The sequence below is a fragment of the Pleurodeles waltl genome, chromosome 10, assembly GCF_031143425.1.
Source record: "Pleurodeles waltl isolate 20211129_DDA chromosome 10, aPleWal1.hap1.20221129, whole genome shotgun sequence".
Taxonomy (NCBI): Eukaryota; Metazoa; Chordata; class Amphibia; order Caudata; family Salamandridae; genus Pleurodeles; species Pleurodeles waltl.
The window spans coordinates 180,766,881-180,790,804 of NC_090449.1; the positions used below are offsets into that span (position 1 = coordinate 180,766,881).

At 47.4% G+C, this 23,924-nt stretch overlaps 1 protein-coding gene across 2 annotated transcripts in view; it reads right to left on the reverse strand.

The window, feature by feature from the left end:
• Positions 1-2,291: 2,291 nt before the first annotated feature.
• EIF2AK1 (eukaryotic translation initiation factor 2 alpha kinase 1) overlaps positions 2,292-23,924 on the reverse strand; it is a 339,056-nt gene continuing 317,423 nt past the window's right edge. For both annotated transcript variants that reach the window (XM_069210157.1, XM_069210156.1), the window contains 2 exons: positions 8,717-8,950; positions 2,292-2,575 (listed from right to left, as the gene is read on the reverse strand). In XM_069210157.1, coding sequence (XP_069066258.1) covers positions 2,447-2,575; positions 8,717-8,950 — 363 coding nt within the window. In that variant the 3' untranslated portion in view covers positions 2,292-2,446. The remainder of the gene's footprint in view (positions 2,576-8,716; positions 8,951-23,924) is intronic.

The following is a 23,924-nucleotide window of genomic DNA, read 5'->3' on the forward strand; positions in this document are numbered from 1 at the left end:
TTGTACGTGATGGTGGAGGATTGGACTTTTCCCAATTTATGGTTAGACCTAAGCTGTTGAGTAAGCAATGCACTTTTTTCTCGACTTGCGTGCTGCTGAGAAGGTCTCTGCTTTTATCAGCCAATAATCCAAGTATGAGAATACTTGGTGCCTTTGTCTCCTCAGGAACGTGGATAGTGGTCCTAGGCACCTTGTTAATATCCTATGGGCTGATTTTAGGCTGAATGGAAAGACTCAAAATTGGTAGCTGCTGACTACCATGATTCTTAAGTACTGTCTGTGGGAAGGATGAACTGGGATGTGAAAATGGGTCTTTCAAATCTAGGTTGCACAGATAATCTCCATGGTTCCACCCGAGACGGACGTAGTGGAGAGTTATCATGCAGAATGATTGTTTTTTCACATAGGTGTTTAAGTCTCTGAGATTGAGGATCGGTCTCCAATCTTTCCATTTCTTGTGAATGGGGAAGTATCTGGAGTAAAATCCTTTCCCCCTGTTGAGATGGTGGATCCTTCTCTTCTGCGCCTTTGAGAATCATCTTGTTGACCTCCAGCTTAAGTTGGTGTAGATACTTGGGAGTAGACTTTTGAGGAGGATTGGGAGGAGGTATTTGGACAAACTCCAGCGTTTGTCCTACTTGCACCAGTTGTAAGACCCACTGGTCTTATTTTTTGGATTGCCTCTGCTGGAGAAATTAGATTTTGCCCCCTAGTTTGAAAATTACATGATGGAAGATATGTGATGAATAAATTACCATCCCCATCCTCTTCCTTTTGTATTCGTGAATTTAGAGCACAATGAGAGGCTATCAAATTTAGATATAAATTAGATGTTTCAATTTCAACTGAAGCACTAGCACTTTTTTTCAACTCTGCCTCTAAGACATGTTTATTGAAATTCTCAAAGTACACTGAGGTGGGGGATGAAGGACGTAATAGATTATATTATTTGAATAAATTACTATCTGTATTCTCTTCCCCCTATATCTTTCAAGAGTAAAGCACAATGAGAAACTGGCATGGTTTCTATTAGTATACATTAGTACATCAGGAATAAGGTGCATGCTCCATTGTTAATTGCACTCTGAAGTACTAGAATCTTTTTTAGTCTATTGTATAAATAACCTGACTTTGTGCTATCTATTTTACGTCTTAAATTTGATGTCTATACCTGCTCAATAAAAAATAAATACATTAAAAAAAAAAAAAAAAACACAATTTGGAGTGGACACTAGTTTGTTTCTGACTGACAAGCAGAAGGTCAGAGAAACACTAATATTGACTGTCTGATGTCTATTTATAGAACTTTATCTGAAACACCAATTTGGTAAGATGACTTGCCAAATATGCCTTATAATACACTGGAAGTTAAGGGGCAGATACCTCATGGTAGTAACTCTCCCCATGAATAAAACAATTAAGCCTTTATGAGATGCCTTCCTATCTGACTGCGAGGGGAGGGGAGTAAGGTGGGGACAGACTGGATGGTGGCCACTTAAAGTCATTTAGAGTAAACTGGGGTCCCATGCGCTGCTTGAGGTAGGGGAGAAGTGTGAAGGGCAGGAGTTATTTTTCCTTCAGCTGGTGCTATATTTTTACCTACATTTGTGAGTTATGATAAGGCAAGAGGTTGCAGAAAGCATGTTTCTTCTAAAAACGAAGGGCATACAGAGTGTTTTGCTGATTCCTGAAGCAATTCGTACTATATCACTAGAGTTAAAGTCAACAATTAATATTTTCACAATTTTGAGGTTTGAAACAGTTATTAGTCTGCTTTCATGTGCAGGTAAGAAGCGGTGCTAATAAATGCTAGAAGAGCGATAGGTAGGCATCAAGTATCTGTGAGTTCAGTATAGTTACATAAAAAATGTATAAACAATAAATAATGTTCAATATGAACGGTATGCCTCTTAATTTTAACAATCCATTTTTTTAGGGGTTATAATAATACAAGCTCTCTGTCTCATCTTACAACCTGGCATGACTATACTTGAATAAATAATTTTTTCTTAGAAATGTTCTTTTACCTGTATGAAATCTGCACAAAATGTATTTTATAGTAAGCATGGAAGAGGGGGGTTGTGCAACATCAGTAATAATAGGGATACATTCCAGGCACTAGATTGATTTGGCAGGCACTGTTCTGCTTGTACATGCCTTCTATAACGTCTACAGAGTAAGATTTCGTAGACTTTAATTTTTTGGAGTAGATACAACTATAACGTGTAAAGACCAAGTTGATGTTGTTCCGCAGAAACAAAACATAAAAGAATAAAAAGCGAACAAATAGATCACATGATGCCTTTATTTTTTTTATAAAAATGCTACATATTTAAAATATTTATCACATTAAAAATAAATATTAGTTATAATACTTCTGCAACCTGTCTCACCCTCTACATAACACACACATTTTCACAGTAGACAATTTCAAAGTAATAAGCCTTTAAGCTGAATTATCTGGTTTTACAAGGTTTTGCTCATCTCTTTCACTCAGAAGCAGCTGTATTCTCTCTTTCAGTTTTTCAATTTCCTCTTCCTGCTGCACCACTTTCTTCTGAAGATTATTGATAACCTACATAGGAAAGAAATGTGTGTAAATCCACTGTAAAATGTCCTTGCAAATAGTCTTCATGGAAATAAGGTTTAATTAATTCAAGATTTAACCTTAAATAATGGCTTGGCAAAACAATTATGATGATGCTCACAAAAAAGCACAGGTCAATATCCGTCATGCTTGTCAAGGGTACTGCAAAAGGACGTAAAATAAGTATCATGCCTTTCAATAACCATGTTTCCTGGGGATGTTTTATTCTGCAGCTCCTTCATCACTCGATAATCTTCTCTGTTGTTGTAAATTTGAATAAAAGATTTTTATCCTTTGTGGGTAGAGATAAATCTTTTGGAATTGAGGTTTGAGACCTTGTGTAATCATATGCAAGTTTGACAACGCTTCTAATGATACTGGCAGACTCATATGACCCATAGTTTTAGTGTCAAGTTTAACGTTTTGAGCTATTTCAATAGATGAAAAAGCAAAAAGGACCCAGCAGCTAAGCAAACAGTGCTCTGTTCAGTAAGCAAAAGTTCACTCATTCCTTTTAGGTGAATGTGTAATATTTTAGAAGGCTCCCAAAAATCCTAGCAATGTGGCGTTGACGTGAGAAATCGAGAACAAATGCATTATTTTAACCAGAAAGATTCTTCAAGACTTAATAGGCTACTCTGCTTTACCCGAATGAAATTAATTTTCTAATGAAAAAATATTATGCACTATTTGTATTGAACCCTACGGTGCCCAAGATCTCCGGAAATGGTGCCCCATGAAGAAGGGCAACTGTGAGTACAAATCTCCAGTAAAATCAAATGTATGATCATATGCAAATTTGTAACAGATTCATATAAAGGAATTGATAAAACTGTGGCATTAGTGACGTCATCATTATTAGGCAGTAGGCTCTTTCACATTATCATCTGTAAATACCCTTGCCACCCAGTGGAAGGACAAGGCAACGCCTCAATTAAGAGCTTTGAGAACTGGTACTAGGAGTACATGAAAGAGGAATATGCAGCACTCCACATATCTGAGCACATGGAGACTTTGTTGGTTTACTTTTTTTTTTTTTTTAAAGAGCTAATTGATCTAAAACTCCCATTTAATTACAACAGGATCAGAAGGGGGGAACTGATTAGTTTATAACGGAGAAGAACCTACAGACTAAGACAATTAGTCACCCCAAGTGCAATGTGTTCCTACTATAACATTCTGGCTCTTTCGCACTATCAAATTATGGTTTATAGTTCAAATAATAATAACTTAGAATGAGAACGTCAGGATTAGGTAATTAGGCCATGGAAGCAGGCTGCGGAGAATTGTCTGGCTGAATACCACATCATTATGTAAATAAGCCATCCCAGTGTGGTTCGGCAGTATGAGTACTCTGTACCCTGTGGATTTGCCCACACAATTGCCTGATGGGTGAATGCCTGAAGAACATAAGGCACCCTAATGAGGTGTGTCCCAAAACCAGAAGCTGAGCTCCCTACACAGAGTAACAATGAGTGAGCATGACATTATCAATCAAAACGTTGAAAGACCTAGCAATTTATGAGTTAAATTGTGACAGAGCTTTTGCTGCGAAGGAAGGGTGGACAGAGATAATCACCTTGTCTCTCTGAAACATCGTGAAAGGCTCTGTAGATCTTGCAGCTCACTTCTGCCTAGCTGAGGTCATGTTCACCAAAGAAGCAGTTTTCTGCATAAAGAGCTTAAGGTGGTTCTGATAGCAGTGGCAAAGGTAGTTGTAAAGGATAGCTGTTCTTTAGCACAGATAGAATACAAGCCTTTAGTAAAGTGGGATTCAAATGGTAATGGAGAGAATGTCTCCCCCCACCGACCTCAGTGGGGAGGGCACCTTGTGATGGTACAGACAAGGGCAACAGGACCACAGGATAGGCACAAATACCTGTGGCCTGTCTGAGGGTAGGGAAACAAGTCTGTTGTTCTTCTTAAAGCACCTCATCTTTGCCTGCCTGCTAAATGAGGAGGAGGAAGTACAGGCAGATGTCTTGGAAATAAGGATTCCCTTGAGTGAAAAGAGTGGAAGGCGTTCACTAGCTGGAATAAAAGAGGTAGGCTGTCCAGGATAATCTGGATGGCACTCAGACCTTGGTATGAACGGGAGCATCTGCTTCAGCTGTGTCAAAACAAGTTACGTATCTTCAGTAATGCTTTTTCTATTTGACACTGTAACTGCAGATTCCACACCTTTAGAATATTCTCCGGGTGGAAGACTAGATCCAGAAAGGTTCATATTAATGGTCCTGCGCTGTGCGAGGTGGCGACGCGCAGCTCTCCATTGGCCTCAATGTGTCCTGGAAGTGATGGAGCTGCATTTAAGCACCACCCCTGCAGGCAGATGTCAGTATTTCACCTGTCACAAAATAATCGGAGGTACCTGTGTGCAGATCTTTAATTTGGGACCTTTTTATGTGACGAAAAAGACGACCACTTCACAGAACAGGGAGGCAGGAGGGAAGTGAGAAACCTGCAGTTAGATAGAGTGTCCACCAGAAACAGCATTACCGAACATAATAAACTTGTTCTTCTTATGGATACTTCTAATCATAGATTCCTCCACTTTAGAATACATAGCAAATCAGTATCTCCCAAAGGTGGAAGGTGTGTGCGGTGGGCTCAGACGAAAATGACCTGCAGGACCGGATTGCGAAATTTCTATACTGTCGGACCTGGCTGTCAGGGCAGTAGTGCTTTCTGAATGTCCACTGAACCTCATGTCACAGCCCGGCAGATGTCAAGAAAAGCCGATTTGTATGCTAGCCCAGTGGTAGCAGCCTTGGCTCTGGTGGTTTAAGCCATAAGGCCTTCCAGAGGCTGATTATTAGCCAATGTTCAGAAGTTTTAATCCAGAGGACTATCCACTGTGATAGAATTATTTTCTACACTGCCTTGCCTTCCTTTGCTCTTTCCCTCAAAGAGCTGAGACTCGACCCAAAGGTATTTGGTGCGATCAATGTAAAAGCTCAGAGCCAAGCCCTCTTGGGGCCTTGTCAATGGAGTCTCTCCTCCTCTTCGAGGGGTTAGGTGGACAAAAATGTTTGAGAAGGGATGGATTGGCCAATGTGAAACTGTTTGAAATGGGATTTCTTGTTGGCTAGGGTTTGTACCTAAGCAACCAGAACCCACTCACTCTGGTCAGGGAAAGGGAGTTACACACCCAAGATAACCCCTGCTCATTCCCTTGTAGCTTGGCACGAGCAGTCAGGCTTGTCCCAAAGGTCATGTGTAAAGCGTTTGCACAACACACATGTGACACAATAAATGCACCACAAAGAAAACACAACAAGTTATATAAAAATAAACTGTATGCATAAAACATAATTAGACCAAATACAAGTATCAGTAATACCCTGCTACACAAGCAGTTGCCAGAAACAGGGTAGTGGTACTCTGTTAAAATAAGTAGTAGTCAGGTAAAAACACAGGTTACTAGTAATACCCTGCTACACAAACAGTAGGCAGGTTGTCATTATAATTTAAAATGCACGTCATACGGAACACCGAAATAAAAACAACTACTAACCTTAACAACGAGGTTGGAACACCGACCTCGTCCTTACTACTAATGATTTTACCACAAATGCCTTAACAACGATATTTCGTTGTAAAGGCATTCCTGATAAAACCATTACTAATAGGCACCATTCACCCTACATCCCTCACCCCACCCCCCCAACCCCACCCCAAAACCTAAAACCCCCTGACCCCCCACCCCCTCCCCAAAACCAAAAACGCCCCACCCCCCCAACCCCACCCCAAAACCTAAAACCCCCTACCCCCTCAACAAAACCAAAAACGCCCCATCCCCCCAACCCCAACCCCACCCCAAAACCTAAACCCCGACCCCCCACCCCAAAACCAAAAACGCCCCACCCCCCCAACCCCACCCCAAAACCTAAAACCGCCTGACCCCCCACCCCTCCCCAAAACCAAAAACGCCCCACCCCCCCAACCCCACCCCAAAACCTAAAACCCCCTGACCCCCCACCCCTCCCCAAAACCAAAAACGCCCCACCCCCAACCCCCACCCCAAAACCTAAAACCCCGACCCCCCACCCCCTCCCCAAAACCAAAAACGCCCCATCCCCCAACCCCACCCCAAAACCTAAAACCCCCTGACCCCCTCCCCAAAACCAAAAACACCCCATCCCCCGAACCCCACCCCAAAACCTAAAACCCCCTGACCCCCCACCCCCTCCCCAAAACCTAACCCCACTACTTACCTTAGTCAACCCCTTGTCACCTGCGTCGACCTCCTTCGCCAACTCCCTTCTTTGTACCTTAACCACGGATGTTCGTTGTTCAGAACATACGTAGTTAAGGCACAAAAAAACGAAGTCGTGGTTAAAGAAAGCGTTGTTGCGCTTTCGTTAACCATGACTTTCGTAATAAAAAAGTCGTAAAAAAGGATGTTTCCCCATCATCCTGAATGAACATAAAACTGTAAACATTTCCACGTTGTCCCTGTGATAGAACAACATCACTCCCCACACGAATAATGGGGAAAGACAGCATACACAGGAATCACCCCTAGTGCCTTCTACCTGCAGGCTACAGCGCTCCTGAGCTTCTGTCACAGTGAATATGGTTGCTGGGGCACACACTGAGCCCTCTGGAGCTCCAATGCTCCTTCTCCCATGAGTGCAGTAAAACAGGGACAATTGGACAAGCAGAGGACCTCTTGTCTAGCCGGGATAGTGCCCCCTGAGCCACGTCGCTCCAACCAAGAGGGGCTCACCCTACTCCGACAAGGTAATCTGGTGCACCCGAAGGCAGCGGTCTGCAAAACCCCGGTGCGGCTGCCCTCGATTCTCGGCCTACCTTAGGGGTGACATATGTAGTAAAAGGGGAGTTCCCGGCCAGACAAGTGAATTTAGATGCCAGGCCCATGTGGCAGTAAACTTAAAACATATGCTCTGCGGTAGCAGGCCTGAGACAGGTTTGAAAGGCTACTTCAGTGGGTGTCGCAAGCTGCGCTGCAGGCCCACTAGTAGCATTTAATTTACAGGCCCTGGATATAGGCATACCACTGTACAAGGGACTTTCAGGTGAATTAAATGTGGCGATCAGGTGTAAGCCAATCATACCACGTTTAGAAGGGGGCCACATGCACTTTAGCAATGATCAGCATTGGTAAAGTGCCCAGAGTACTAAAGTCAACAAAAAGAGTCTGGAAAAAATAGGAGGAGGAAGGCAAAAAGTTTGGGGATGACCCTGTCAAAAGGGCCAGGTCCAACAGAAACAGTCATAACCTTCGGTAAGATGGTTGCCCTGGTCGTAACACCAAATTGCCTGTGGAAAATGGGGTGTACGTGCTAAGGAGGGTAAAGCTTCAAATTGACTTCAATATCTAATACTATTTAATAATAATAATAATAATTAATAATATTTAATACCCATCTCAGGTTGTCTGGCATACAACTTTTAAGAAATATAAATTGGGAACCAGTCTTCAGGGGCTCGTTACATCCTCAGGTTCAGTGCCTGGATGTAGTTAATCAAAGTAGGATGAGGAAAGTGCTGTACTGCTAAAAGAAGTCTCTTCTCTGAGCTGCACCAATAACACTACAACAAACTCACTAGGAGCCCGGTTTTATAAAATGTCTTCTGTATTAAGAATAACATGACACTTGGTAAGATCAATCAGCCAAATGTTGCCACCAGTTTTAGCCATGTGGTGATAGGGTTTAATAACAAAATGAATTCTTCATCTTCGGTTGACAACAGTTTTAGCGAGCTGGTGATCAGAAAACTTTTCATCTTTTTATTGTACTGGATTGTGCATCATTTAGAAATAGGATTGACATCGGTAAACCAGCCCTCATCGAGAACACCAAACCTACCAGGTAGCTGCCAGCCAGTGTAACCAAGGCTTTATATAACAATATAAATACATTATTAATCTGGAGATGTTTGGGGAATCTGTCCCACCCATCAAAAAAACCGCAAATAAACCCTAGAGAAGCTCACACATTTCAATGTTAGACCATATATCTGCTTTGCTCCACCCACACTTCCTATCCCAAGCTGGGGACCCTGTAATAGGACAAGAGACGACACTCGAACAAATGAATACTTTTATAACTTCCGTATTTGCACACACAAAAAAACCCTGCGTTTTAATACCCAACTTACATTTTCAGTGTTATGAAATAGTTCACTTTCCAGAATGTGAGCTGCTGATGGTCTCTGGGAAGACAATGTGCTTGTCAACAATTTGACATACTTGGTTTGAACTGGCCACTGCTCATTAAAAGCAACAGGAACGTGACCATTTCTCAGTGCGGTCAGCACCTCATTCCTTTCCATCTCTGTGCCAAAAGGCTGAAAGAGCTCCAGCAGAATCATACCCACGCTGTACATGTCCGACTGCATGGAGAAAGAAGAGAAACATACAGAAAATGACTTCTATAAAGTAATGAATGCGCTTTCTACACACTTTGTGAAACGGGGTCTGTCTCATCAAGCCATTTCTGTGCTCTGTACGCGCAGAAAGTGTCAGTTTCCTTTTGGCGTCTTCACTCTTCAGGCATTCATTCACTAAAAAAACATTCCAAATGAGTTCTTGTTTTGGTGGTAGCAAAGCTCGGAAACACGACACAATTTACTACCCTGTATTTCAGAGCTGTATCGTCAGCAGTAAGTGACCTAAATCGGACATTTTACCAATTAATTTACAGGTTGAAGATGCAAAAAAGAAACTCGGACATCTTCTGTGCCGCACAGTTCAGAAAACAACATCCCGATGAACCTCTAGACATATATTTTATAGAGACATTAATGTGGTGTCACACAATGCATTCATTTACCACAAGACACTGTACACTGAGCAAATTTGCCTAAAGAAATTCATTTAAAAGCGAGCGTGCAGACTGAATTTAAAACTTGCAAATACTGCGCCATATAACTCAGTAATAAAATGTCAGACTATACTATTAACGATGTATTACTGCCAGTCAGCTGAACGCCCACTATCACTGATTCTTAGATAGGAAGGGTTAGGACTCTGCCTTTCATCCTTTGGAGGTTGATAAAATCAATATCACTACATTAGTATTGTTGATTTGTATTAGTATTGTGCACAGTTTGCGTTTCTTATTGGAATGGCATTGAAGTGCCTTTCGGTTGTGCGGGTAGGACTCTCGAAGCCTTTTCTTCTCCTCGCTCTTGTGGTCACTAGCCTGGGGGCAGAAGACAATTCAGGCGCTATAGCAGCTTGAGGGTTTCCTGATGTTGGGAACTTCGGTGTGATCGTGGATGCGAACCTTTTCCCTTATATCTCAACTGAACCAAGCCAGACATTGATACTTCTGCACAAAATACCCAAACCAAATCCTCCCCTCCTTGGAGCTGCAGAAAAAGGTAGGAGTCACCATCCGTTTAGTACGCTCCCATCTAGACTGTGCTAGCGTATCCTACCATGTGACTCAAAATCCAGACTGCAGCTGCAAGATCATCCTTAACGTCCGGTCACAACCTTCTCCTGGCACTTCAGTCCCTACACTGCCTCTCAGTGGTCAGATACATATTGCTTTCTAACTCTCTGCACAGCTCAACGTGCCCGTGAAAGACACAGGACCCTCCTTCTTTCAACAAAAAATGGGTACCCACCATCAATCAAAGCATTTCGTTCCATTCCTGTCTGTCTCTTCATATAACAACTCTCATATCGAAGGGCATGCTTCAGTCCATACAGCTCAGTTTCTCTATTTAAGTATCACAGTATTTCACAATCATACTGAATTTTGAAGTGCACAAAAATGTCTCTTTCCAAGTTATAACTAATATGTTGTAATCAAACAAACAAGTTAGGTACATCGAATTCTATCACCATTGCTGTGCACTGCATGCCTAACAGCTACAAAGTTATGGCACTAACATCAAAGAGACAGGCCTCTATAATTCTACAGATACCAAACATGGAATGTTTACTTGCTCCCATTTGGAAGTTACAGCTTATTAAAGTTAAAAGGTAACTTCAATGTCACAAAATCAGGAAAATAGGCTTGCACTATTGAAAAACAAATGCAAGAGTCATTAACTACCAGGACATGTTAAACCTGAAACTACATATCCAATCTTTGAAAGACATTGCACCCTGCCCTGTAGCCTGGCTTGGGCCTAACTGAGGGGTGACATATAGATTGTTATGCATGTTTGAGACGGGCAAAATGTTTATTTTGTCAGGCTGAAATGACAGTGTAAAACTCTAAACACATGCTGCGATGGCAGGCTTGAGACACGTTACAGTGCTACTTAAGAAGGTAGCACAATAAGTGCTGCAGTCCCACTAGTAGCATTTCATTTACAAGTCCTGGGTACATGTAGTGCCACTTTACTAGAGACTTATAAGTAAACTAAATATATCAAATGGGGCAAGCCAATGTTATCATGTTTTAAGGAGTGAGCATACACACTTTAGCACATGTTAGCAGTGGCAAAGTACACAGAGTCCTAGGGCTAACAAAAACGAAAAACTGAAAAATATGGAAGCGTAAGGCAAAAAGTCTGAGGGAAGCCCACCCTAAGGCTGACAATTCTAACACCAATCAAGCAGGTGTCATAGGAAAGTAAGCTTTCTCTGTCAAGCAGGCCTCAGGGGAAGTAAGCTTTCCATACGGACAAGGTCTCAGGGGAAAAGTAAGCTTTCCATATCGAGCAGGTCTTACGGGAACGGAAGCTTTTCCTATCAAGCAGGCCTCATGGGAAAATAAGCCTTCCCTATATGGAAGGCGTCAGGGGCAAGTAAGCTTTTCCCAACAAGTAGGCACTTCAATTGCCCCATCACTTCCTTCCAAGACATCTGTGCCGCCACAAACAACCACACCACGTGGAACAAATATGACTAATGAACAACTGCAGATAGGGCAGTGTATGGCAGTTGATCTTTGAATCAAATTCACTTGTGTAAAGACATGCAAGTCATGTGTACATAATTAAATTGGTTACATTTAAACCTCATGTGATGCAAACTTTGTGTGTGTACCAGGATCGCAAATCTGCTTTCTGTCTGTGAAGGTCCTGTCAATTTTGTTTTACCGCTTGTCTCAAAGATTTGTCAGCTTTAGTCATATTGAGTAGGAATCTACAGAACCAAGTCACTAGATGTTGAGTATTTCCCAAATTAATTATCAGCTACAGTACTTCATTTACTGTATGGCCAGTCCCCCACCTCTGCTGGGGGCTGTATATTATGGCCTTCAGAGGCAAAGTTTAGAAATTATGTCTGGGGAGAAACCAATCCCGTAGTAAACAAGTCCGGGGGATAATAGGACCATCATGACATAGTTCTCCTAATGCTAACAACCCAGCTTCAATCCAACTCGTCATTACCTACACCATGTGACAACCTTACCCATCTCGAAAGCCTACTAAGTGAACAGTAAGCACAAAATGGTCAAAGGACTGTATTTTTTGTACACCTTGCTGAGCATCAACAGGTTGCAAGCCCTCCTGTAGTTTCAGTTCGAATTCTAAAAGTATCTCAAATTCCCCTCTAGGTAGCACCACAATATGCTTAACAAAGAACATGGGCTATCAGTAGATAAATGTTCCTGAGAACTGTACCTAAGGCACTTATCCTTAAAAAAAACAACAAGATAAAAACAAGCATTTAACACATCCAATAAATGGTACAACAAGCAAACCAAGTTACTGCTGTATACATATTAACACTAAAGAAATGTTATTACTAGTGTGTTCTCATTTATGCACTGCAGAACCCCCAACCACCCTCCTATATGGCTCAAGATGTTCCTTATGCCAGGGTGGGCTTCAAAACTTGATGGAGGGTTCCCCGGTTCCATACAGATTGTACACACAGTGTGGACCGTAAAGCAGTCAAGAAAAGGAGGGAGACCATGGCCAGCCCTGCTCACACCAGGAGCCTTCTGTCACTGGAAAGGTTCTACAATTGCACACAAATGAGTAGTGGCACTGGTCTAACCATGCATCAGCAGGAAATGGCAGATGCATGACAGACCATGGTTTGCTCACTGTTGGGCACTGCAAGAGACCAGTTTGATGCACAGCAACCAAACACTGTCTGTCCTCAGCTTCTGCTATCTTTATTGGCCTGCTGCTCATGGGTAAATAATAGACCCTCACTAACAAAAACAAACCACTAAGAGGTGGTCCATCCTTGTGAGATTGCATAATCACCTCATATCTTAGGGCCTGATTTAGTCTTTGACAGACGGTACTTCTTCTGTCAGGGTAGCGGAGGACACTACATCGACCATCATGACAGACTACCACCCATCAAATTTAGAGATAACCACCAGATCCGTGGTCATCTCCATACAATGAAAACTGCCGTCACAGTGGTTCATTTTAATGCACAAAAAGTCTGGCCGGTGGTCACTGTCAGTCGTTACCCACGTTTTAAAATGTTTTTGTTTTTCAGAAACAAACTTCCAAAGTAAGATTTTGTTTCAGAAAAACAGAAGACTAATCACCCCCACGCCTTGGGAGAACCATGCAACACAGGCGTTCACATTACCAAGCAACACAGTGAAGCCCTCAGGACAAGTGCATAAAAGCAGCCTTAATGATTCATTATATGCTATGTGAAACCCTTTAAATAAATAGCAGTGGACTTTACTGAATTAAAATACCGTGTGCAGAATGTGTTTATTTTTTCCTTAAGAAACCTCTGCATTCTCTTCATCATTGACATCCATTTTATCTCAATACTGATGCTTGTTAAAATGTCACAATAGCGAGGTATCAATACCACAGAATGCGCTGTGTAATTCGCCGTTAATAGCAGCAGTGAGTTGCAGCACTTAAGAGAGAACATTTACATGACTACATACGTGTGCTGAATATACAACAGTAGTTTATGTAGGGCCCAGCTGAACGCAGATTAAAAAAAATAACTGCTTTGGAAAATAGCAAATCTTATTTGATATACGAGACAGCACACTTCATATTTAGTTTTTACATTACACCCACATTTAAATATATAACACTGCAGGCAGTAAATACTAAACTACAAATATCTGTGAAGTAGTTACGAGTGTGAAAGTCTTTTTGGTGATGGAAACTTCACAGTAGTTCAATGCTAGATTAAAACCAGGCTCAGGTTGAGCTGGGTGACAGCAAAGATATACATCTTAGATTGAATCCTTATTTTGGAACGAATCCCTAGGCAAGGTGTTTTAGCTTGATTTGGGCTAAAGCTTCAATTATGCATTGGTTAATACTGAATTGAGTGCCATATTGTCAGAATTATATTGAACAGGCTGACAGTTTAAATGAATGTGAGTATTAGATCCACTATGAATACTTTTGCTCATGGGAAGTCTAGTTCTGCATATTCGGCACCTGTCAGAGAGCAAACTGTTCAACATTTATGTCCTGTATTATTACAGTATATTTCGCTTTTGAGGAGCAAAGGCCCTCATGTACAAATATTCCATTAAAGAAATCAAATAATGGGGCGTGGTCAAGATGGAGGACGCTTGAAATCGCGCTCCTGGCCCCCACAACTATCCTGACCGGCGCTTCCGCTGCACCAGCCACACACACCAAAAAACATTAGCGGAGGCGGTCTAGTGGTGCTGGAAGCGAGTGGGGCCTCGTGTGGTGCTCGAGGTGGTGTCCGAGCCCGCCGGCCATGCAAGGCCTTCCCCGGGAGCCGAGGCCTGCAAATTGGAAGGCACAAACTCGGGCGTGGTGTGCCGGAGAGCTGCGCTGCTCCACCAGCGGACAGCGCGGAGCAGCACTGCAGGAGGATCGGCCCTATGGAGTGAGGCTGCGATTGGTGGAGCGGTAGCTGGACCGCTGAATGCTGCCCTACACGCGCCGCGAGGGAAGGAGGCTGTGCGTGATAGGAAGGGCGCCCTGTGGGGCGCGAGGAACCCCATACACTTCATAAAGACGCTCCGCCTGTGAACCCGATTTCTCCATCCTCCCCTACCCATTGCCCACCTGCCTGCTACTGCCCCCTGAGCTTCGCCCTGCGGTGCTACTGTGAACCTGCCAGCGGAGGTACATCCTTGGGCTAATCTGAGCCCAGAAAGAGCGACGACAGTGGCGCACAAGGGAGTGGGGGCGCATGGATGGAGAACACGCACAGCTGGGGGAGCTCTGAGACAGCGGAGACGGACACTAGGGTGGCACAGCTACGGGAGGGCCTGGAACTGTCGCATTAAATGGGGGCGGACTCCCCTCTGGCTATGAATAAGCAGAACTGAGCACTACACGGAGGCGAACTGCAGGGTACTACACAATGACGCCGACGCACTGAACAAGCCTGTGCCTGCTTGCCTGAGTGGTGACAATGCATGAAACCGGTGCAGACTTACAGCAGTTGGCAACCCGGTCCATAGGATCTTGACTGCCTGGCGGCGGTGAATCGACGGGCACTTCTGTCACGGTGTTAGAAGGAGGAATATACTGGGCCCAGATAGCCTACATAATATGTCCAACACCTGTACAGGCAGAATGATGGGGAAATCCAAGACACTCAAGCCACAGGAACGTTCTAGTCACACTACTTATTCTGAGGCACCATCTGAGGTACTGAGTTCTACGCACTCTGGAGTGCACTCTGCAGTCACACTCGGGTCAATTTGAGAAGATCTTGCAGGCTATCATGGACACCAAATTGTCTCTCGGAAATAGAATAGACACGTCTCTCAGGATCTTAACTTACTCCGAGTGGACCACCGCAGTCTGGTGGAGAGGGTTGGAGCGACGGAGGCCACCCTAGGCGCTCTGAATCCTGTGGTATCAGACCATCAGAAGCAAATACAACGAATGGATGTGGAAGTGAAAGCCTTACAGAGACGTGCGGAAGATGCTGAAAGTTGGTCTCAACGGACGGAACAATGTTCGGTTCTTGGGATTTCCGGAGAGAGTGGAGGGGCACAGCACGGAACTGTTTCTAGAGCAATGGCTTATTAAAGAGGCATTGAATGGTGTGGCGCTGAAGTTCTTCTCTGTGGAAAGGGCGCACAGAATCCCGGGTAAACAGCCGGCTCCGGGACTACCACCCCGCCCGCTAATAGCACGTTTCCTCAACTTCAGAGATCGGGATGCAATTCTACAGCACTTCCATAACAAAGGCCTGATATGTCACGAGGGGGTCTCCATAACGGCCTACCCGGACTTCATGGCAGAGCTGCAACACTAGCGCTACTCCTATGTTAAAATTGAATCGTGAACACAATCTCAAATATGCCCTGATGTTCCACGCCAGGCTCCGTGTGATAGCTGAGGATCGCACTCACGTCTTTGCCACACCAGCCGACATCTGGACGTGAATGCATGCCAAGGGTATAGCCCAATGAATGGAGGAAGAAGGAGAAAATGGAGAATGGCTATCCTCGCCGGTCCGCAGAAGACCCAAGAGGAGATCAAAGGCGCAGCTCACAAAGATACAGGCAGCTTCAGAGACAGCGAAGGTGCTGAGAGACACGTCACTGCACACCCATAATTCCTTCGCCGTGCTGCGCTCCGCTATTCAGGAGCCAACGGATTCAGACTCTGGCGGATCCGATTCGACCATTACGGATGTGCTGAAAGGACCGGAGATTACACCCAGGACTGCAGATGAATTATGATGCTTGCACAGTAACTCCCTTAACTGGCGGAGTTTGGCAATGGGTTTTTGAAAGTCCTTGTGATGTCAGAAAATGAGCCTAGGATCATATGGACAAGAGACTCGAGGACACGAAAAACCACTAGGCTGACCTTTTGGATGGAGTTTCTATCAACGTGATGGCTCTGCCTCCAGGTACTGGCGGAGGCCTCCTTGACCCGCAAGAGGGAAAGGATCCTTATCGTGATGTGGCTGGGGCTATCGGAGGCGCCCTCTCGAACACCTTCTAATCTACAGTGGGGGCCTTAGACACAGGCCTCCAGTGATAGCCACCACGTTCCCCGAGACAGTATCCAAATGGACACAGTATTTTTGTACTCAATGTATGTTTTATTTTTTATTATTGTTGGGGGTGCCTAGAGAGGTACATGTGCGCCACCGTTGTTGGGGATGGTGGGTGCTGATGGGGGAGGGGGATTTTGTTTAACATGTTCAAACGGGTCCCGGTGCAGGTTTCCACAATTACTTTATAAACACCTTTTCCAGGGTTACAGATGCATGCCCCCTCTAGAGGTCGATTACGAGGAGAAGCAAATACACGAAAACGGCTTGTCAGGTTGTAGGCCCACACACACCACATACTATGCAGGACTATAGAATCATAACATGGAATGTGCATGGAATTGCTGCGCTGGGTAAGAGGCATTGAATATACACTTATCTCAAGCGGCAGGGGGTACACTTTGCCATATTGCAGGAAACACACTTGCTGAGTAGTGATCTGCAGGCGATACAGAAACGCTGGCAAGGATAGGTTTATGGCACATCTTTTTCGGCATATGCGAGAGGAGTACTTATGTGGATAGCACCTGGAGTACCATACGTACTGCACACAAATAAGGTAGAAAAAGGGGGCAGATACATAGGGGGTCATTCTGACCTCAGCGGTAAAAGGCGCTTACCGCCGGTCAGAAGACCGCCATAACACCGCCGCGGCCGCGGTAAACCGCCACGGTCATTCTGACTCGCAACTGGCAAACCGCCAAAAACCGGACATCCACAAAAGTTCGCCACACCAAAGGTCAGCGAAAAACTGGCGATGACCAAACCTCCATCGTCACGCCAACAGAAAAACGCCCATGCCATTCCGACCCACGAATCCACGCGGCGGTCTTTCAACCGCGGTATTCCATTGGCGGTACACACCGCCGCAGTCAAAATACACACACCCTTACAAAAAACAACCACATTGGACAATTTGAAACACACACACACCTGATACACATACAAACAACACACCCACACACCCAATACAATATAAAACACATACCCACATCACCCACAAACCCCTACGGAAAAAAAAACCGACAGAAAGCCAGAGATAGACAACACTGCTTAGACAACACCATCACACAGAGGCAAACCACACAATATCCACGCACAAAATACCACACATCACCACACTCACCACACTCTACAACACATACACCACCCCACACTTCATCCACATCACCCTATGGCACCCCAAAGACACCCCCGGTTCTCAGACGCCGAACTCTGGGTCATGGTGGAGGAAATAGTTCGGGTAGAGCCCCAGCTCTTCGGGACACAGGTGCAGCACACCAGCATTGCCAGGAAGATGGAGCTATGGCAAAGGATAGTCGACAGGGTCAACGCTGTGGGACAGCATCCACGAAATCGGGATGACATCAGGAAGCGGTGGAACGACCTACGGGGGAAGGTGCGTTCCATGGTATCAAGGCACAACATCGCGGTGCAGAAGACTGGCGGCGGACCCCACCTACTCCCCCAGAATTTACAGCATGGGAGGAGGAAGTCTTGCCCTTCCTGCATCCTGAGGGCCTCGCAGGAGTATCTGGAGGAATGGACTCTGGTAAGTCAAATCTTAACTACTTCTTCCCACCCCCACCCCACCTGTATCCCAAATCATACCCCCACCCTCACCCCCACCACACCTACTCCCTGCAAATGGATCACCATCACAACCCACCCATCCCAACACCTAGACCTGCATGCGTCCAAAAAGCATGGACACCCATCACCAAAGCATGCCCACTGCACATACACATCTCCCCCACAAGCCACCGTCACAACAGCCGCCACACAGGAATGCCAGCCCTGGGGTACACAGGCACCCACCCATTGACCGATATGGCACACACTGAAGCAATAACCATACCTCTATACCCCTGCAGGACCCGAACGCCACCACACCGCCCAGGAGGGTCCAGAAATGTCCATCCCTCCCCCAGAAGAGCCCACCCGTGATGACAGCAGCTCTGTCTCCCTGGACCCTGATGACCAGCCCGGACCATCGGGGACCTCTGGACAGTCGGTTCCCCTCACACAGCCACAGGCCACAGCAGACCCAACCCCCTCTGGGAACACCAGCACAGCTCCCACCCAGCAGGCCCATGCCTCTGTCTCCAGGACACGTCAATCAGCGGTGTGTCCACCACTACAGGGCACCCAGGTTAACCCACCACCCCAACAACACCAGGGACCTGGGGGCAGTGGTAGTGGGCACACGGTCCAGGGGACAGAGGCCCAGGGAAACAGGGGAACTGGGAGGGCTGCTGTGCGACAGGGGGGAGACAGGCCTAGGGAACCCACTCTCCACGAGGCCCTCTCCTCCATCATGGGAGCATACCACCACTCCCAGGAGACGATGGCGACGGTACTGGCCAGGTTCCAGGAGATCCAGGTCATGCAGGAGCAACAGTACATGGGGTTCAGGGAAGAACTTAGAAGCATCAGTTCCGCAATGGGCACCATCGAAGGGGCACTCAACCAGATTGTCACCACATTGCGGGATCATGTGGCACAACAAAGGGCCCCTGTCACTAGCATGGACCAATAACAGGCAACCACCTCCGCCGGCGCTAGTGGACAGGAGGCCCCCACACAACAGGCCACCAGAACCCCACCTCCTGCAGAAGAAGAACCACCCCGCAAGCGGGGCCTGAGATCTCGTAAGAAGACAGAGTAGGATGTCAAGAACCCCGCCAGCAAAGTATACCCCCTGATATCATCCCACTGTCCCACATTGTCACCCTGTCCAACCTTTAACTGCCCCTGCTCCACCTTCCACAGGCATATGGACAATGCACCTGTGAGACTGAAAAGCTGGACTCTGCCATGGACATTCCTCCACCATCACCCATCACCGATTTCCCACCATGTCCCTAAATATAAATTTTAATAAAAACACGTATTGCACAAAAACAATCTGGAGTCTGCCTGTATTGTGAACAAATGTATTAAACATAATGCTGCCAAAATGTCCAGTTACACAGTGATGAAAACATACCACTGTCATACAGCTGTAGTCCATGGGGAAACAAAGCGGAGGTCACGCAGTGGGGGCCACATCTCTGAAATTGGAAGGGAAAGTCACAACTCAGTTAACATACACTGGGGGAATAGGACAGACAGTAGAGAGGCAGGAGACTGTAAGTAAGTGTAAAATGCCGGTGTTGATTCTTACCAGTGTGTTATTGAAAATACTGTAGTATCACTGTGTCCCTGTTGTCTGTGTCATCCCCGTCGTCTTCCTCCTCTTCACTCTCCACAGGTTCCACCGCTGCCACAACACCACCATCTGGACCATCCTCCTGCAGGAAAGGCACCTGGCGTCGCAAAGCCAGGTTGTGAAGCATACAGCAGGCCACGATGATATGACACACCTTCTTTGGTGAGTACATTAGGGATCCACCTGTCATATGCAGGCACCTAAACCTGGCCTTCAGGAGGCCGAAGGTCCGCTCAATCACCCTCCTAGTACGCCCATGGGCCTCATTGTACCGTTCCTCTGCCCTGGTCCTGGGATTCCTCACTGGGGTCAGTAGCCACAACAGGTTGGGGTAACCAGAGTCACCTATTAGCCACACACGGTGTCTCTGTAGCTGTCCCATCACATAAGGGATGCTGCTATTTCGCATGATGTACGCGTCATGCACTGACCCAGGGAACTTGGCATTTACATGGGAGATGTACTGGTCAGCCAAACAGACCACCTGGACATTCATCGAATGATAACTTTTTCTGTTCCTGTACACCTGTTCACTTCCTCTGGGGGGTACCAAAGCCACATGGGTCCCATCAATGGCATCAATGATGTTGGGAATATGTCCAAGGGTATAGAAATCACCCTTCACTGTAGCCAAATCCTCCACCTCAGGGAAAACAATGTAGCTCCGCATGTATTTCATCAGGGCAGACAACACTCTGGATAAAACCTTAGAAAACATAGGCTGAGACATCCCAGATGAAATGGCCATTGTTGTTTGGAATGATCCACTAGCCAAAAAATGGAGTACTGACAGAACCTGCACTAGAGAAGAATCCCTGTGGGTTGGCGGATCGGTGACATCAGGTCTGGCTCCAGCTGGGCACACAGTTCCTGTATAGTGGCATGGTCAAGTCTGTAGGTGAGTATGACATGTCGTTCTTCCATTGTCGACAGGTCCACCAGCGGTCTGTACACGGGAACAGCCCTCCATCATCTCGCAAGTCCCAGCGGACGGTGCCTAGGAAGCACAACATGGAGCACAGAGTCAATCAACCCACAGGTACGTTCCCACAGCTTGCACAGTACACGATTCTCTATGCATTGAATGGCATGTATGAGTGGCAATGCAAGGCCTAGGCCTGTGTGACGCAGTAGAAATTAAGCCACGTGGGCCTTTGAAATGGCGGCTGCCTGACCTGTGAAGTGTGACAATGGGATGTGAGCTCATTGCGATGGCGTGGCACACCGTGGCGGTAGGCGGTCGTAGACCGCGGTGCAAAGCCGCATTGGTTAACATTGAACCCTATGGGTTTCAGGAGCCAATGAGGATGTGCGCCGGCGGTCGCGGTACGCACTGCCGCGGTACGCACCGCCGCGGGCGTAACCGCCATTTTCTATCTGCTTAATCACTCGAGACCTGATCATCCACAGGAGAGGACCTATACTGCAAGTGCTGCTGTGACCTCGGTCTGGAAGTGACAATGGCTGCTGCGACTGGGGAAAGGGCCCCTGCCTTCACTTCAGAAGAGTTGGAGACACTCGTGGATGGGGTCCTCCCCCAGTATGCGCTACTCTACGGTCCTCCAGACCAACAGGTGAGTACACTGGGACCATGCTTAGTGGGCAATGGCTGGGTTGAGTGGGGTGAATGAACGATGCTGGGGAGGGGAGCGAATGAGGAATGCATCGCACGACAGATGAGAACATGTGCTACATGGCAAGGTTGGGGAGGGGGGCCACTCACATCGACCATGCAGAAAAGTGATGATGTTTCTTTTCCCACCCTGTACATGTCACATAGGTCAGCGCCCATCAGAAGATCGACATTTGGCGTACCATCGCCAAGGACGTCCGGTCCCTGGGGGTCCACAACAGACGGGGCACCCACTGCCGCAAGAGGTGGGAGGACATCCGCCGCGGGAGCAGAAAGACCGCCGAGGCTCTGCTGGGGATGGCCTCCCAACCTAGGAGGGGTGCCACACGGCAATTGACCCCCCTGATGTCCCGGATCCTGGCGGTGGCCTACCCCGATTTGGATGGGCGCGTGAGGACATCACAGCAGACACAAGGGGGTGAGTACACTCTCATTCTGCTATCTTTGCGCGCAGTGGAGGTGCCTGGGTGGGGGAGGAGGGCTGTGGGTATCCCTAGGCCAGGGTGATTTCTGTAGGCTAGGCCCCTCCGTGAGGCATGGCCCTGTGCCCCCGCCCCCCACCTCTGTAGGGTGCCTAGTACAGCTATTCATGGCCCTGTGTCATCTATGTGTGCAGTTGTCGTCCATAGGCTTGTAGGCCATGTCCCACTGATTGAGTAGTGTACCCCAAGTGCGTGGCGTAGTGCAGTGGGCTTCTGTGTCTGTCCTCTCCGCCAACGGTGTCGCCAATGCATGCACTCAACATGTCTTTATTTGTTCTCCCCCCCCTTTTTTTTGGTCTTCTTGTTTATGTGTGCATTAGCATCATCAGGCGGAGGAGAAGTGGCATCGGCGCACGAGGGAGCTGCATCTCACATGGCCCCGGAGGGCCATGCAACCGACTCTGAGTTCACCAGTGAGACGGAGGGCGAGGGGAGCTCCACAACGGGGACCCGTGGAGACGTCAGCGACACCGACACGTCCTCGGAAGGAAGCTCCCTTGTGGTGGCGGCAACATCCGTGCCCAACTCTACAACAGGTACAGCCGCCACCCAGCGCACCAGCTCCGCCCTCCCAGCAGCCCCTCAGCGTTCGCCCCGTGCCCGCTCGGCCAGGAAGCCGGGCATCTCCTTCGCCCCAGGCACCTCAGGCCCTGCCCCAGTTACCCCTGCTGCCCTCAGTGCGGAGATCATTGACCTCCTCCAGACGCTCATTGTTGGGCAGTCTACCCTTTTGAATGCCATCCAGGGGGTAGAAAGGGAGGTGCATCGGAGCAATGCATACCTGGAGGGCATTCATTCGGGTCAGGCTGCCCATCAGCGATCATTCAACGCTCTGGCCTCAGCACTGACGGCAGCCATTGTCCCTGTCTCCAGGCTCCCTCCTCCAACTCCCTCCACCCAGTCCCACTCCCCTGTTCCTCTGCCTATCCCAGCCACACCTACAGACCAGCCTGCACACACCTCAACACCCAAGGGCAGCTCATCCAGACATAAGCACCACAGATCACACAAGCATTCATCCAAGCAACATCCACATGCAGACATGCCAACAGCCACTGCCACCTCTGTGTCCCCTCCTCCTCGTCTCCCTCCTCCCTCCCTGTGACGTCTCCACTCACACCTGCATGCACACCAGCATCAGCCAGTACGTCCATCACCAGCACACCCTCCAGAACACTCCGCACACGTGCAGACACCACCCCCACTGCCATTTACACGTCCCCTGTGTCCTCTCCCACTGTGTCTGTCACCCCCTCTTCCAAACCACGCAAACGCAGGCAGCCACCCACCCAACAGCCATCCACCTCACGACAGCCTCCGTCACAAGCACCTGCACCCAAAGACAGCACACTTGACTCTCCTACAACCACATCCTCTTCCTCCACTCCCATACCCACTGCACCAACCCTTCCCATTGCTCCTAAAAAACTTTTCCTCTCCAAAATTAACCTCTTTGCATCACCTGACCCACCCCCTCCATCTCGTAAGAGTCCAAACAGCACCTCAGCCACCACAAGCCCTGCATCTACTAGGACCATAGTTCAGGGCTATTGGAGTCCACCAGCTCCTAGGGCAGGAACATCGGCAAGCAGCAAGGGGACAGCCAGCCCACCCCCTGGGAAGAGAACCAAAAAAGTGAAGGGCCGGCGCGACAGGCCTGAGACGGCTGCCCCCAAGGACACTAGCCTTGCCCCGTCACCTGGCACATCCACAAAGGGAGGCAAGGGCCCCAGAGATTCGGCGAAGGAGGGCAAGGGCAGCAGGGCGGACAAGTCCGGCAGCAGGCGAGCTGCCCAGGAGGGCCCCACCAGCCCCATTTCGGGTGTGACGGAGGACACCCACGGGCCCAGGACTCCAGCACAGGAGGGCCCCGCAAGCGAAAGGTCAGATGGCGACTGAGCGGGAAATATTGGCCAGATCTGGTTCCCTAGGAACACAAGACAAGCACCGCTGAACAGGGCCCGCCGTGAGAAGCACCGCTGAACAGGGCCCGCTGTGAGAAGCACCGCTGAACAGGGCCCCGCCGTGAGAAGCACCGCTGAACAGGGCCCTTCAAGACAAGCACCGCTGAACAGGGCCCCGCCGTGACAAGCACCGCTGAACAGGGCCCGCCGTGAGAAGCACCG